Genomic DNA, 17,067 nt, shown 5'->3' on the forward strand with positions numbered 1-17,067 from the left:
ATGTTTTTCCTCTGCTGCAGTGGCTGCTTTGACCCGGTCCTTCCTCCTGCAGGAAGACTATAGCTAATACACTACAGTGTATTAGACACAGTTTACCATAAAGTGCATCAGTTAAAATATATAGCTGTTTCCTGTTGCTTGTAGCTGAATATAATCCCTCAATATGCTTTCACTTATATTTGATTGTATGTGATTAAAAGTGTGTGCATATTTTGATCAACTAAATGCTTCTGTTGTTGTTTCATGAAAATATTTTAATAATGTTTTCGAAGACATCGAATCCTAACAAATATTAAGTCAATTTTCCTGAGAGGATATATTATCCCAATATAATTATCGATGGTCAGATAAACTTGGCAATTTTCTTTATTCATTATACATTGAGTCAATTATATCATCTGCATACATATTCAGGTATTTTTTCCTTGGGCAAATTTAATTTTTTTCTTCTATAGTTAGAATTTTTGTCATGAAACTAATTTCTCATTCATTCTTAATACCAAAAACTTTAGTCATGGTTTTTTCAGGGCCCTCTTGCCAATGACCCCCAGAATTGCACATGTAGTGAAAAAGAGGGATATAATGATTCTAATAAGAATGGCGACAAACCATAAACAATTTCGAGGTCTAACAGTAACAGAGTGCTGAAAAGGATTTCTTACAGGATTTTGGCTTCTGTTAGGTGATTTGATTGCTATTTAAGGAAGCAAGACCTTTTCCTGTATGGAATGCTTGAGGAGGCAAACTTATTCTATCATTGATAATCATGATTATTTCCCGGAAGGCAAAACCGATATAGTAGAGCTAAAGATAATTTGTAAGAAGCTCCAGTCAGTGATATTAGTAAAGGGGATATTGGTCATTTGTATAATTTGGAACTTTTGGTAAATGCTATATCTTATACCATTTTTAAAGATATAGTTACAAAAACCCTTATCAATATCTTGGTCCATCATGGTCACCAATTTTTCTCTCCAACAGGAGAAGACTTGGTCTCGCAAGGCCAGCTCCTAGACCTGTGGAACAGCTTTTGCCTTTCCTACTTATTGCCTAAACACTAATGTATTTCCTACAGTGTATTAGACACAGTTTGCCATAAAGTGCATCAGTTAAAATATATAAATTTACTTCTTGGTATATCATGTGATATTTTCAATATCTCCCGTATGATTCAACTGGGGCCTATAAATTTAGGTGAGAGAACAGAAACATAGTGAGGGAGAAAGATGGGACCACTGATCCAATCAAGCCTTTCCTGCTCAGAGACTATACTCTCGATGCTAATGTTTCAGCATCCCTCATTGCCATGCACTTCAGAGTCATCGTACCCAATTTAGCACAGATAGTGAAAGCACTGTAGGATCTGGAAATACTGACATGAAACATACAAGTTATTGCAGGCCTGGTGCTTATGTTTTCATGGGAAAAGAGATGGTTAACAAATTGTAAAGCTTTGGTTTATAACATGGAATAAAGGCTTTCATGTAAAAAAAATAACGTGAGATAATAGGGAAGCTGGGTATGTATATATTTTTCTATGAGATTAGCAGCTGTGATGAATGACAATGTCATTATTGATCACTTGCATTTTCTACCATGTAATACATCTTAAATGGTGTTTCAGGAACTGCTCGAGTGTGGAAGTAAGTAGAGCACAGTAATATGGAAAGTCCGGCTTGTAGATTAACAGTGATGAATCTCAATAAAGATAAGAATTCAGATATAGGTCATCTTTACTTTTGCAATCATTAATAATTTTGTATAATGAATATATGCTCATGAGTTTGGGCATTGTTTTCTGAGACTTGGGACTTCCTTGGGAGGATTTTAATTTACCTTTAAATGTTTAAAACGTTAACAGTAGTTGGCATTTTCACATGATTGTTGTACAGACTGATGCAATGTCTACCCCCATTACACCGTGGAGTCCTCCCAGTAGGAGAAAGAGTTGCATTCATCTGCACCGTTTCAGCCCATCCTGAGTTTATTCTCCCAGTAGGGTGACATCTATGCAAGACCACTGTGATTCCCCAGTGGAATCACCAAAAAGACCTATGGATGTTTGGAGGCAATCTTCCATGTTATAATTGAGGTGAACTATAGTTGGGTATCATTTTGAGAACTATCCTAATTGAGTATAAAAGGAGAAATTTTCAACATCTTTTTATCACAAGAGTGGCTGGAAGTCTTTTGTGTCCATGACCCACAAACCCCACAGCCCATTTTCCTGTTCAGAGGTTTTATTTCTGTGTGCTTAGATTTCCAGCACACATGGAGGACTGGGAAACAAGATGAATAGCTATGAGTTCGTATAAAGAGTAAAGAAATCAATCATTTCTTTTTCTTTTTTTATTAATTTATTTTTTATGGTGACATTGGTTAATGAACTCTAGTAAGTTTCATCTGTACACTTTAACAGTAAGGCATATATATATTTATACAGTGTGTTCACCTCCCATGGTTAGATTTCTTTCCGTCACCACAGATTTGACCCCCTTTACCCCGTCTACCTCCCCCATCCCTACACCTCCTACCCTCTGGTAACCACTAGTCTATAGTCCATGTCCATGAGTCTGTTTGTTTGTCCTTTTTTCTTTTTCTTTTTTAAGTGTAAACATACATATAGGAGGGGTTGTATTCAAATGGGCACCAAAAGAGTGCTCTCTTTGGGTGATGGCATGTTTTCTATCTTTCGATGGCAGTATTACAATACATTTGTGCAAACTCACAAGTTACCAAAAATATTTTATAAATATATCTATTCACAAACATAAATATATAATAGAATATATTTAATATATATATTTGATAGAAAAGAAAACAGCACAATCACTTTCATGTGCTAGAACGCTGTTAAACTCTCTTGAGCCTTGATTTTCATGTGTTCAGCACTTCTTTCCAGCACTGTGAGATCCTTCTTAGGAAGAATCGAAGGACTGGGGAAGGACATGGGACACAACAGGGCTTTCTTGCAGCCGTCTTAATTGAGAAAACACCCTCTAGGGTTACACTGGCCTCATCTCACACATATAACTGGGAGTGAAGTGAGAGGGCTCCCAGAATCTGTCCTGGAGTTGATATTACATTCCCCGCACTGATCTTTGCGATTGCTGTGTTTCTGGAACATTAGTGGTTGTCCTAAGTGGATTTTTCCTCGGGATGTCCTCAGTCATGGGCGTCAGCTTCATTTCCTTCCATTGCCTCCACAGACCATTTCCAGCTCTTTGTTTCTTAATTCAAAGCCCACTCAGCCCTGCTTACATGTTTAGAAATCCACATATATTCCACTCTGAAAAATATCTCTGAGCAGGGGGCTGTTGAGAGAGTGACGCAAGCACTTGCAGAACCTATGTCTTGAGCACATTCCATTGGCCACAGCATCCACAGCTATCACATATTTATGAGATCTATTTCCTTACTTGTTTACATGACACTCGAAAACTGACTTTGAATGGGGAAACAAATTGCTTTAGAATCTGTCCAATTAAGTCACTCTATTATTGTCTCCCTTCCCACTCTCCTTTTTACCATAGAGGCTTTAGTAGTTTCCTATTATGTATCCAATTGTCTCTAAACCACCCGTGGCACTCTGGTACCAGAAATTATTCTCAACTGTGGCTACACATAATTCAAGGAGCCTGAAGTGGAGGTCCTCCCAGAGCTGATCTTCCACAGCCAACTGCCCATTTTGCTCTGGGTAATGAACCCAGCACCCCTCAAGCTTACTAACTAGAGGCTCCTCATTGAAACGTGTTGGTACTGGCAGGATAGAGCATAAATTGGCACAAAGTGTGTTCCCCTCACATTGCTGTAATCTATTCTGCAGGAGGTCACCTCTTTTCTAGACACTTGGCCACTTTGGTTATCACTTGGGATCACACGAGTGACCAGGGAGTTCATATACTTTATAGACAGTGTGCCATCACCACACCTGATGGAGTCCGCTGCAGAGAAATGGCATTCTATCTCTAGATCATTAAAGCCATCCCTGATCAAAGATTGGACCTAAGCATCAAATCCATTAGTTGAACTCTGGGCAATCATGCTGGCACTAGAGAATTCTCGGGCCAAGAACCAAACTTGTCTGTACATTTTTCAGATTTTTTTTTGGCTATTGCTCATGATTCAACTGAAGCTTCCCGCCAATAAGAACAACTCTTCATTCAAGGTCAGCCCCCTTTGGCCTAAAGAATTCTGAGAATAACTTGCCCTAAAATACTCAAGTCCAAATCAAAGTCACGCCTAACTCTGTACATTAAACCTCCATCTGAAGATCATTTCTATGCTCAGGGCGATAAACTAACTCAAATTTCTGAGCACATACTCGCACCTGAAATCTGATGATATGAACCTTGGCCCTGTGAGCCCTTGTAACCCATAATTATTTAGAGGTAACTAATCTAAAGGTTAGGTAAAATTTAAGAGACATTTCCTTCCTCTGCCACAGCTAACTTAGTGACAGACCAATGCACCTGATGTGAAAAAACACACCACTGGTAATATAGTCAACGGATGTCCTTTCCACAGCAAGGAAGGTGTTTCTACAGTTGATGACGGATTTTATAGGGCTGCTCACTCCCTCCGCTGGCTACTTGCTCTGCTCTGACCATGGCAGATACAAGTTTCTTATCCTGCCATAATGACCTCACTTAAAGCAATATGCAAAAATTCACAAAGACATTGCAGAAATTATTGATATTATCAACTCAGTTTTGAAAAATAGAAAACACTGGTCTCTTGAAAAAGATCTTCAGTGGACCTTCTACCCCTATTTTAACCTCAGTCTACAAACCTATTAGGATGTCTTAATGGCTTACTTACTTAAACCTTACTTTCTTATAGATATTTCTGCCTTGCTTTTCGAGGCGTTAGTGAGATTCAATCCTCAGACTTCGGGGCCATTTACACTGTTCTGATCATTAGATTTCCTGGTACCTTACAATATGAGCCTTTCCATATTGGACATTTCTGTAAGAATGGTCACTCTACAGGCCTTTGGTGTATTGTAAATGTAATAAAGGAAACCTCATTTAAAATGGATTTTGGAGGCCACAAGGGGGAGCTCTCACACACTACCACTGTTTGTGAATTATACACATCCCAACAGGACAGTCAATTACCCTTCCCAAGGGGAAGAGATGTATCTTGTATTCCAAGCAGGAAGAAGGAAGATTTCTCCTTGCCCAGCAACAAGCCCAGCCAATTGGAACCACTGCAAATCCACCAATGAGAAGACATCGCCACTGAACTCTGCCTTTTCTCCAACTGACTTTCCTGGAAAATGCCCCCTCCCAGCTTCCTCTTTCTTTTCTATGAAGTAAAGTTCCTTTCCTTTATTTGCTGAACTTGCCTATAGTTTTTGCTATAGCACGCTTGTACCGAATTGCAATTTATGCTATGCCCAAATAAACCCATTTTGATAGTAAAATAACTTTTTTTTTTTTAAAGTAGCATTGTCTTGAGAGTCACTGATGCTGACCTGGGTACACATGATGTGAGTCAACAAAAACATGATTAATGCCAATCAAGAAATGTCCAAAATATTCAAAATACATGGAGCAGAGAGCTAATGCTTCAGATGTTTTCCTTGAAGAAAAACGCTTTGCATCATGGTAGCTGATGACCACTTGTATTTGGACCATTCCTCAGCCACCCAGGAAGAGTTTTGTTCCCCCAGAAGGGCTGCTTAATGCATGGGAGTAGGCTAGAGTGGCAAGGTTCCATCAATAACACAATAAACGAACAACAAATTAAAATAAACTAACATTATTAGGATATTTTAATAGCATTTCTGAACCATACTGACATTGTCTTAGATCTCTCCAACATTCTGGGAGGACTGGACTCAAATATATTTTTGAGGCTTAACCATCTTCATTCCAACATGTTCTTGTGCTTTTAACATTATTTTTTTCAACTGATATTCAAATTAAAATTACAATAAACCTCAAGAATTAACTTCAATAAAGACAACTCGTTTTTCATATTTGACTCTTTGTTGGCTTTAAATACCTGCTCATCCTGCCTGGCCCACAATGGGGAAACAAGATATAAAGGTTGACAGTTGCTCCTTTACTTTTGGTGTCAGCAGGTAGGAGGGTCAAATCTTGACAACCTGCAGCCTCTACCCTTACACACATTAAAGAGCCAACTCATCCTTCTCCACACAGGCTACCTAGACCAGCTTACCCTTGTCTTACTCTCCTTATAAAGTGCCTTTGAGTAGTAATCACTTTTCATTTACTTGATGTATGTGGTGACATCAGTCTTGATATCCCATATCATTTTATGTAGGTTGTTAATTTTGCTGCCAAAAGGGCAATGATAAAACAGAAGGTAACCAGTGTAAAATGTCTTTTGGGTGACAAACAGATATTCAGGGCAGAGAATTTTTATAAGTTGAGGAAAAGAAATCCAAATACAGAGATCCCAGCATGATAATGTTTTTAGATGTATTGGTCACAAAAGAAAAACTCTGAAACCACCCATTTGGACTCTTAACAGTAGAATTAATAAGTGAAAATGATGTCATCTCACAAGGGAAAAATACAGAGCAACACAAGTAAATGGATGGTTTCTGTTCTGATATGTAAAGAGTTCTAAGTGATCATTCTCATCTTCACAACAAGAAAATCCTGAAAAACCTGAAAAGCAACAGCTCTCCTTAGATACATGAGAGATTTGAGATCACATGGCAAAACATGATCCCAAAATGAGACAGGCATGTATGGAGTTACCACTTACCTGGAGGAGCTACCACAACTGGAACCAGAAACTTCTAGGAAAACCTAAACTATTAATGATAAATTTTTCTGGAGACACAGGTTGGACTAGCTTGGGAGTCAAAAGCTTTACGGGGCCAGGGAGGGGGGTAGCGAGGGGAGTCCAATCATAAGGAATTCCTCAAATTTATGAATATTTCCTATAGGAGTCTAGACAACTTCTCACTACAAACCTAGAAAAAACTGCCTCATGCTCCATGTAGGAAACAGGGGGAACATGTTGATACATACTCCAGGCATTCTGTTCTCTATAACTTAGGCCAAAGAAAACAAATTTGCCCAAACCATATCTGATTGTGGAAAGAGTAGTCAAACAACTCCCAGACTCTTCTGGTTTCTCTCTGACAAAGGGGAAAAAAATCCTAAGAATGTATTCTGGAGTTCATTGTGCAGGGATTTTGTTCCACACAAACATGACAGGTTTAATCATAACATAAGAGAACATTTTCTCACCCAAATAGTGTCCTTTAACCACAACAACAGGGCATCAGAATTAAAACAATAGATTAAAACAGTTGTAACTGAACACCAGTAAAACAACGATCTGATTAAAAATTGGGCAGAGAACCTGAATAGACATCTCTCCACAGAGGACATACAGATGGCCAATAGACACGAAAAGGTTCTCAACATCACTAATCATCAGAGAAATTCAAATTAAAACCACAGTGAGATATGTCCTCACACCTGTCAGAATGGCTATCATAGGTAAATCAACAAACAAGTGTCGGCGAGAATATATAGAAAAGAGAACCCTTATGCACTGTTGGTAGGATTGCAAATTTTCCAGCTACTATGGAAAACAGTATGGAGGTTCCTCAAAAAATTTAAAATAGAACTACCTTATGATTCAGCAATCTGGGTATTTATCCAAAGAAATACAAAATACTAATTCAAAAAATATATGCATCCCTATGTTCACTGCAGCATTATTTACAATAGCCAAATACGGAAGCAATCTAGGTGTCCATTGATAGATGATTGGATATAGCCATAAAAAAGAATGAACCCTTAGCATTTGTAACAACATGGATGGACCTAGATAATGTTTTGCTAAGTGAAATAAATCAGAGAAAGACAAATACCATATGATTTCATTTGTATGTAGAATCTAAAAAACAAAACAAACAAATAAACAAAACAGAAACAAGCTTATAAATACGGAGAACGAACTGGTGGTTGCCAGATGGGAAGGGGGTTGCAGGGCTGGGTGAAAAAGATGATGGGATTAAGCAGTACAAATTGGTAGTTATAAAATAGTCACAGAGTTGTAGAATACAGCATAGGAAATATAGTCAATAATATGTAATAACTATGTATGCTGCCAGGTGGGCACTAGATTTATCAAGGGGATTACTTTGTAAGTTATATAAATGTCTAACCACTATGCTGTACACTTGACACTAATATAATATCGAACGTCAACTCTAATTGAAAAAAAGATTATTAAAAAACACAGACTACTTAAGATTTAGTTTCTAGGGTTACTCAAACACCAGAAAAGAAATATACAAGCACACTTGCATGCAGCATAAGGAGTAGTAAAAGAGATGTTTATAGCAATAAACATCTATATTAAGGAAAGATATCAAATTAACAACCTAAATTTACACCTCTGCTAACTAGAAAAGGAACAATAAACTGAACTCAAAATAAAAAATGAATACTCTGAAAACTATAAGGCATGGTCAAAAGAAATTGAGAAATGTAGAAATAAATGGGATACATCCCAAATTTATGTTCAGAAGACTTAATAGTTTTGTTGAAATGGCACTGCTCCACAAAATGATCTAGAGAGTCAATGCCTTGCCTATCATAATCCTAGCTGTAATCTCTATAGAAATTGGCAAGCTGTTTCATAAATTTATGTGGTTTTGCAAGGGAACTAGAATAGTCAAAGCAATCTTGAAAAAGAAAAACAAAGCAGTAGGACTAACATTTCTTGATTTCAAAACTATGCTAAGCAAAGGTAGTCAAGATAGTGTGGTATTGACACAAGGGTAGACATATACATTTATATTATAGATTGAGATTTGAGAAATAAGCCCCTAAAGTTATGATCAACTGATCTTTGACAAAGGTATAAAAAATGGGGTAAGAATATTCTTTTTATAAATTTATGCTTGGCCAAGTGGCTAGCCATATGTAAAAGATAGAGGCTGTACCCTTATATCACGCCACATACAATAATTTACCAAAAAGGATTGATAAAGACGAACTGGAACTTTAAACAAACATAATCATTCGGGAGGGTGTATGGGAGTTGCTAGGGCTTATGGAAGTTCTGGTGCTCTGCTCTGCATAATGGCAAGAACCCTACAGGAAGAGCTCTATGTTTATTATAAAGCTCTATGGTTCTAACTTCCTTTTCTCATCTATAAATACTCTTCCATATTGACATGCAGGCCAGAGTATGCACGAGGCTTGCCATGTCTGCATGTACTAGGTTGCAACCCTTTCTTTTCCCCAAAAAATTCCTAGTCGATATTATTTTTCAGTCAACAGAATCAAACACCTCAACATAAGAGTAAAACTACAACAAACTTAGGTAAAACACAGGGAAAATTCCCAACCTTGGATTTGGCAAAAAAAAAAATTGTTGGCTATGACACCAACAATAACGGTGGAAAAAATAGGTGATTTGGACTTCATCAAATTAATGACTTTTGTGCCACAAAGAACACTATCCAGAACATGAAAACATCCTTTGGAACTCTTATGCATTATTGCTGGGAAAGCAAAATTGTGCTGCTAGTCTGAAAAACAACATAGCAGTCCTTCAAAAAATTACAAAGTGAGTGTGATCTGATCTAACAAGTCTACTTCTGGGTAAATAGCCAAAGTAACTGAATGCAAGAACTCAAACAGATATTTGTTTATCTATATTCATATTAGCATTATTCACAATAGCTAAAAGGTAGAAAGAATATGTGCCCAACAACAGATAAACGGATCACAAAAATTTGGCACATACATAGAATGTATTTACTCAGTTTTAAAAAGAAAGCAAATTCTAACCAGTGCTACACCATGAAAGAACTTTAAGGACATTATGCTAAGTGAAATCAGCCTGTCAATAAAAGTCAAACATGATGATTCCATTTGTATGAGTTACGTAGCATAGTCAAATTCATAGAGAGAAAAAGCAGAATGGTTGGTGCCAGGAGCTGGAGTGAGGGAAGAAATGAGGAGTTATGTCTAATGGGATAGAGTTTCAGTTTTGCAAAATGAAAGTACTTCTGGAGATTGGTTTCACAATGTTGATGCCCTTCGCAATATTGAACTATACACTTAAAATGCTGAAAATGTAAATTTATGGCATGTGCATAGCATCATAATTAAAAGTAATGTTTTAAAGCAAGAGAGTGAAAACATAAGCCACAGAATGGAGGAAAATTTTGCAAATTATATATCTGATGAAGAGCTTGTGTAGAAAATATCTAAAGACCTCATAACTTAATTATAAGTCAAACAAGTCAATTTTAAAATGGCAAAGGTTTGAATATACATTTTTCCAAGGAATATATACAACTGCCCGAGAGCACGTGAAAAGATGCCAGACATCATTAGTCGTCAAGGAAATGAGACTCAAAAACACAACCAGATAGCACTTCACAAACACTGGGATGGCTAGAATCAAAAAGTGAGGTAATAACCATGAAAACTGATGTTAAGTGGAGCCATTTTAAAATGGTGCCAAAGTAGGCATTTCTGAGCAAAGAAACTGCCTTGCACGTCTTGTTCCTTAAACTTTCAGACTGGGCCAAACTGCAGCATTGGGAGAAGTCAGCCATAAACGAACATCCTGTCCACAAGGACTGATTTGGGGACTTTTACCTAGAGGTAGAATCAGTAACCAAGCATGGTTAGTCAAGACTAGCTTAAGCTCGTCAGCTCCAATAGAAAGTTTTCATAAACAACTCTAGTAATCTTTCTCTTTTTTTTCCCCCATAGAAAAATCCCTTGCTTTTACCCTGGAATCAGGACATGTTTGGGGTCTCTACATGAACGTGTATGTCCTGAATTGTAATTCTCTGCCATTCCCAACTACATGCATTTTGGTCTGCCTGCTACCCTTGCTGTTCTCTTGTTAAAGGTTAACATTTATGGTGTCAGAGGCATGGGATCTGAAAGACATAAACTCTGATGGCTGCTTGTCACCCCCACCCAGGTGAGATACCCGCTTGCACTCACCACTCATGAGTGCTTTACAGCTGTCTTCAGTAGGTACGTCTTCTCCTTGATTCCAGCTTCATATCCACTTCGCATTGAGCTCTCGGCCTTTGTTCATAATTTGTTTCATTTTATGCAGCCAATACATGGGATTTTCCTTCTGGTGAGTACTCTTCTGGTCTTTTGTTATGGGATCCCAGAAATCTAAAAATTCTTCAGGGTGCCGCCCTCCTGTCACTCCAACTGGTTATATGTACAAACATTTTGGTCCCTCCTCTTGTACCTTTTTAATAAAATGGACTAGAATAACCAAAGATAATTTAGAATTATAATGGCCATCTTGGGGTCCTTTGACCTCCAAAAACATTTTTTTGCACACAAAATTAGAAGACCATGGATCTAAAATTAAGCAAATTGAATGAGATGCCTGCTTTAATTGGTATTTAGAAGCCTCCAAGAGACATTAAGACTCTAAAGTTGCGTCCCTCCAGAATACTAGTACAAAACTGACTGAGGCCAACAAAGAAAGATAAGCAAGACTCTGAGATCTCACACCTTTCTTGTCCTCCTTGTGCTCCACCACACTCTATGTATCCCCATCTTCCTATCTCTAACTCTCTCTCTGAACTTCCTTTCACCTGGCCACCAACTCCACCTCTGGTTGACCCTCCAATTCTAACTTGCTCTTTTAAAAGCCAGACCAAATAAGGCCAGTACTTTTTATTTACTATTTTAATTTTTTTTTTTTTAAGTGAGCCCGGAACCAAAGTTCTTGCTGGACTCCTGGTCACATCCTTAGAGCTTTGTCTCTATTCTACCCCTTGGAGTTTCCTTCAGGTTGTTGGCTATAGTTTTCATCACAACCTGAAAGGATGGCAAGTCACTGACTTGGCGTAGAATTGAAATGAACACAATTCTAAGTAAGAGCAATACTAAAAGTTACAAATAGGAAGGACTTTCAGAGTAACATTAGGGCATAATGGTCTAGGTATATTGTTGCCCTTCCCAGGTAAAGGTAAACAAGTACTGACTTCCTGTGTCTGCAAGTATGCTAAAGAAAGCACTGCATAAGTCAATAACAGTAAAATATTTATTTCCGGTTGGTACGGAGCTAAGTAAAGTATGGGGATTTGGAACCATTGGCTGGCAGGGAATTATTTTGTTTTTTTATTGTTTGTAGGCCCTGGACAAATCTGTAGCCTCAACTATTAAGTTTCTTCACAGGCAATATGGGGGTGTTGTAGGGACTCCACTGGGAGTAATGAGGCCTCTTACTTGCTCCCATAATAGTTTATGCCTTGTACTGCCTCCTTGTATAAGGGGTATTGATTTATTCTTGGTAAAGGTTTGGATGGATCTACTTGCATCTTAATGGGTGATACACTATGAATTCTGCCAATATCAGCTAATATTTTGTCCATAAGGAGATCGGTAGCTGATCTAATAAGGAAAATTGATCAGCTTAAATGTTGTCAGCTCCAGTATTGACAAAAAAAAAAAAAAAAGAGGGGGAGTGCTGAGGGATCATTTGAGTCACTTATTTGAGTTCTTCAAATGTCGCTGCTGCTGTCAAATTTCGAAATAATTTCCCCCTTTCGAGAATGCCCCCACATTTCCAAAGTTAGAGCACTGTTGCAAGGCTTCTTGACCTCTGCTCCCAGGCTATAGTCTTCAAGCAAGGCCCTAATAAAAATCTTTCTAATATTTTCAAAGATTCAGGTTCTTTTCATTGACAAAAGCCATAAAAAGGGAAATTTAAAGATATAGAAAGTAAATTAGGGGTTGCCTAGGGCTGGGGGTTGGAGGAGGAAGATGGGAAGATTAGTAGTGATAGCTAAAGAGGAGAGGGGTTTCTTTCTGAGGTGATGAAAATGTTCAAAAATTGACTGCATGTATCTGCAAATATACCGAGAACCATTGAATTGGACACTTTAACAAGGTGCAGTGTATAGTGTGTACATTATATCTTTATAAAGCTGTTGAAATAAATAAATGTATTAAGAGTTTTGCAGTGAGAAAGAGTTTTAAAATCCAGTCTCTTAGATATATGAGAGTTTCCAGGTTAATTAACACATTCATTACTTCACATAGTTACTTTTTGTGGTATGCTTAATCCACTGTGTTAGCAATATTCAAGTATATAATATGGTGCCTGTGTATCAAATCATCATGTTATAATCTTTAAATATGGACCATTTTATTAATTATACCTATTAAAGAGAAAACCAGAGCCCCAAAAGGCCTTCACTTGTGCTAAATAAAGCCCATGCACCAAACCTAGATTTAACACCTGACTTAACTGCCGATTCAGCCTCTCCCAGAAAGGTAATCTTAATCAGTCTGGAATTTTCTGGTCAACACCCGTGAGATCACCTGTACGTGGGCCCTCTCCATCCACAGTGCCCTTTCCAACCTCCAAAGAAAGGAGAGGCAATTTGCATGAAAAACCTTTGCCATTCCCTTTCCCTAGGAACAAGATGTTCTGGTTTAAGAATAACCCTCACTTTTCTTTTATTAATAGCTCCCTCACCCCACCCTTCTATAAAATCCTTCCCTTTGCTACATCCCCTGGAGCACTCTCCTAGTTGCTAGATGGGGTGCTGCCCAATTCATGAATTGTTTAATAAAGCCAATTAGATCTTCAAATTTGCTCATTTGAATTTTGTTTTTAACATAAATAAAGGTGGGGAGGGGAGAGAAAGTTTCCAGATGTATTCCAAGTTTACATAATGATTTTTTGTCTTTCTTATAGCAGTAAAAATAGGAATCAATGGTCTTAGGGATATTATAGGATATTATAGTCATTTACATGTCAAAGTTCTCCAGGGACAGAGGCGAAAACTGATCTCAAATAAATTTCCTTCCAGTGTTAAATGAACACCTGAGAATGTAACGAACACATCTCACTCCCTGAAGTTAGACTGAGAAGAGTCCCTGAGCCCAGGCCGGGGCTGCGGGTTTCATCTTCCCACCAGAGCCAAGTGCTTGGGATTCTTTCAAGGATCAAATGAGAGGGGGTGGGGCAGGGATGGGTGGAAGGCTCAAGGCTGGGAAGCATCAAGGATAGATATGCAGCTTGACTCTATTTTTTTCTGACTCTATTTAAAGATGGTGCAGTCACATTTAAGTGTCAGTGTTTCTCAACAAGGGTCACATTTCACGAGAGGACTCCGAGCCTTATGCCAAGCCCTGGACTCTTAGACGATGTAAGACCCTCTCGTTCCAGTGTGTCCTGGCCCGAGTCGCCCTCGTGTTCTATACTTACTTGCTCCATTTGGAAACTCGGCGAGGATTTTTCTGTGTACACTTGTGCGCATGTGTTCACTAAGAGCTGGGCAAAAACAGTAGAGTCAGCCCAGGCCAGTAAAAGGTTCCATTAGAACGCAAACGTGCCAGGCCTGGTAAGGTTTCCCCCTACAGCTCAGGCTGGTTTGGATGAGCCTAACGTCCACCCGCCTGCTGTCACTCAGGCACGAGAGAGCGGGGCCTAGGGAGCTGTCCAATCAAGGGCGCCGCTGGGGCAGGTGGGTGGGGCGACGCACAGAAGTGGCGTGTACGTTTCTTCTCGCTCCAGCCCTGCTTGTTTTGGCTGGTCTCCTGACCTTAACGGTCCCTGGTGGCCCTTTTTCAGCCTTTGTCGCGCTGTGATCCGCACTGCTCGTGGGAGTCATAGGAATGACTCAGAGAGACCCAGGAAACCTAGAAATGGTGAGTGTGCGGGGCGGGTCAGTAGACCCGGACGAGGGAACCGACCGTGGCGGGACCAGGCCTCCCCGCGGTCAGGTCCGGAGTCCGAGGACCCGAGTCCGCTTGGGGGTGCCGCTTGGACCTCGGTCCCCTCCGGCACGCAGCGTGGGGGCTGGGCCGGCAGTTGGGACCCTGGGCGTCCTGTCCCGTCACTGCGCGCGGCGACTTCGGCCCTGGAGTCTCTCTGGGCAGCTCTGCGCCAGCAGCCCCGCGTCTCCGCAGAAGTGCGGTGACCACGGGGAGGGTCATCGGGGCACAGTCGTGACTTGGTCTCCGGGGATTTGTACGTCGAAGAGGCTGTGGTCTTTGGGGTCCCCAGTCCCACCTTTCTCCTAAGGAGCGGGCCGTTTGCTCCTGAGGTTTCCGAATGTTTGAGAAGCGGGGTCTGAAATCCATAACCCTGTCTCCCGAGCCTAGCTCTTCCTGGGACTGGCAATAAACCCCTAAATCTGAGATCCCTCCCAAGTTCCCAAACGCCATCTCCCCTTTGCTATTCACAACATCATTACCAACTATTTGTTCTCCGTCGTGTATTTCAAACAGACCCGGTATTTTAACGCTCATTTTCCCCGAGGCATGAATGGCTTATTGTTAAAGATTATATTTATCTGTATATATTTACATGAGAGAAAACAGAAAATAACCACCTGGAACTGCTTTCCATGAAATCCTTGTGCCTGACCCCTCAGAACCTCCCCTGGGCACAGACGCCCTGTCAGAAGTCCTTTGTGTGGAGGATCCTCTTGGGGAACTTTCCTGGGTGTTCTCTCCTGTCAGCATTGCCCCTCTTTGTCGCCTTCAAAATATTTATTCACTTACTGACGACTCCGCTTTTGAGTAAGGGTAAAATGTATTTAGTTGATAGAGCTTCAAAGACAGTTTAAAGTTATTTCCAAACACACAAAAAAAGATGTGAATTTCAGAAAAAAATAAGATATTCCTGTATTACATTTTACTTGTTATGAATTCTGGTTTCATTCTTTCCCTGAATTGTTGTGGTAAGTTTCTAAGGCTTGTCTTTACTTTTGGGTGTTTTCAAGTGAAATTTCAGTAGTCAGACCTACAGATGACAAGTGTTCAATGATTAAAACCAGTTTCTTGCCATGGAAATAATAATTAATTGAAAGCTACTTTTTTGGTTTTTTGTTTTGGTTTTCGACATGTTTTTCTGAGAGGAATAGATATTTTTGGTTTTCTGGTGGAACTAGTAAAAATGCTTTACAATTTTCCCTCCTTTCCAAATAAACGTTGGGTTTAAGTGATTTTGCCAGATTGTTCAAAAACTGAATTTGTGTCATTTAAAGTATCATTGACGTTCTAAAGCATCTCCAGTGGGGAGCAGAGGCCTTAGGTCAGTGACCCAAGCCAAGGTCCCCTTGACCTGCAAAGGGAAGCACTTGAAGGCCCCATAGTTCTTCCTAGGGAGCCTCCCCCTGCAGGTGTCCTACCTGCTCACACCTACTGTGGAGGAGCCTTGATGCAGAAGCTGCAGTCCTGGAGAGCTGGGGGATCAGGTGCACCTGGGGGAGGGTGATGCTGCCCTTTCTGAGCTTGTGGTTTTTTAGGTATAGACATTTATAGATCTTATGCTTGAGTTTTGCATCCACAGTATAGGTGCAATGAATGTAATTTGTGAACATTGAGAAAGTCTGGAGATCAGGAGTTCTGTCTTGTGGACAAAGGGTTTATAAATTGGGGAGTTCATTTCAGTCAGAACTTAAACTGAATCAGGCTGAGTATCATCACTGTGAGAATGGAAGCCTGGGAGTGACCCACTCTAGGGCTTCTGTCTCAACTGGGAATATTTAGACCTTAACTCTGGGAATACGTTCAACATTCTGTGGGTTTCCTTCAGTACTGTAGTGTGGCAAGCTTCGTATCTGTTTTGATTCTAATATTTGTGTTTCTTTTCTCGGATTCCTCTCTCCATTTAGTAGTGCAGCCCTTTGTTTCTAGTTCCATGAACATTTGAGGTACTAAAAATGTAAGTTGATTCTGGTATACACACGTCATCTGAAATGCCCCACCTCAGCTTTAACTGGATTTAAACGACTCACATGTTTCAGAAAACTTCACTATGGGGCGGGACCCTTGTCTCAAAACCCATCCCTTGGTTACACACTTGTGGGAAGAGCTTTTCCGCTTCACTCTTCCAAGAGCGCTAGCGTGGGAGGGTTACCACCCGTCTCAGCTTCACTTTTCTAAGCTGAACCTCTCTGCTCTGCCATAGAGCTTCACTGGGAGATACGGAGCGCTCCTGTCCCAGCCACCATCTTGTTTAAACCCTTGGTCTGAATTGGTCCATATGGATTCCATAGAGACCATTCTACCTCTGAATCGTAAAAGAAGAGACTTACTTAAAAAA

The 17,067-nt window shown here is 39.8% G+C and overlaps 1 protein-coding gene across 1 annotated transcript in view; it reads left to right on the forward strand.

The window, feature by feature from the left end:
- The first annotated feature begins 14,491 nt into the window (after positions 1-14,491).
- LOC102894570 (zinc finger protein 709-like) overlaps positions 14,492-17,067 on the forward strand; it is a 17,834-nt gene continuing 15,258 nt past the window's right edge. The window contains exon 1 of the mRNA XM_015589223.2: positions 14,492-14,663. Within this exon, the coding sequence (XP_015444709.1) occupies positions 14,631-14,663 (33 nt within the window). The 5' untranslated portion in view covers positions 14,492-14,630. The remainder of the gene's footprint in view (positions 14,664-17,067) is intronic.

This window comes from Pteropus alecto, unplaced genomic scaffold (genome assembly GCF_000325575.1).
Source record: "Pteropus alecto unplaced genomic scaffold, ASM32557v1 scaffold304, whole genome shotgun sequence".
In the NCBI taxonomy this organism is placed as follows: Eukaryota; Metazoa; Chordata; class Mammalia; order Chiroptera; family Pteropodidae; genus Pteropus; species Pteropus alecto.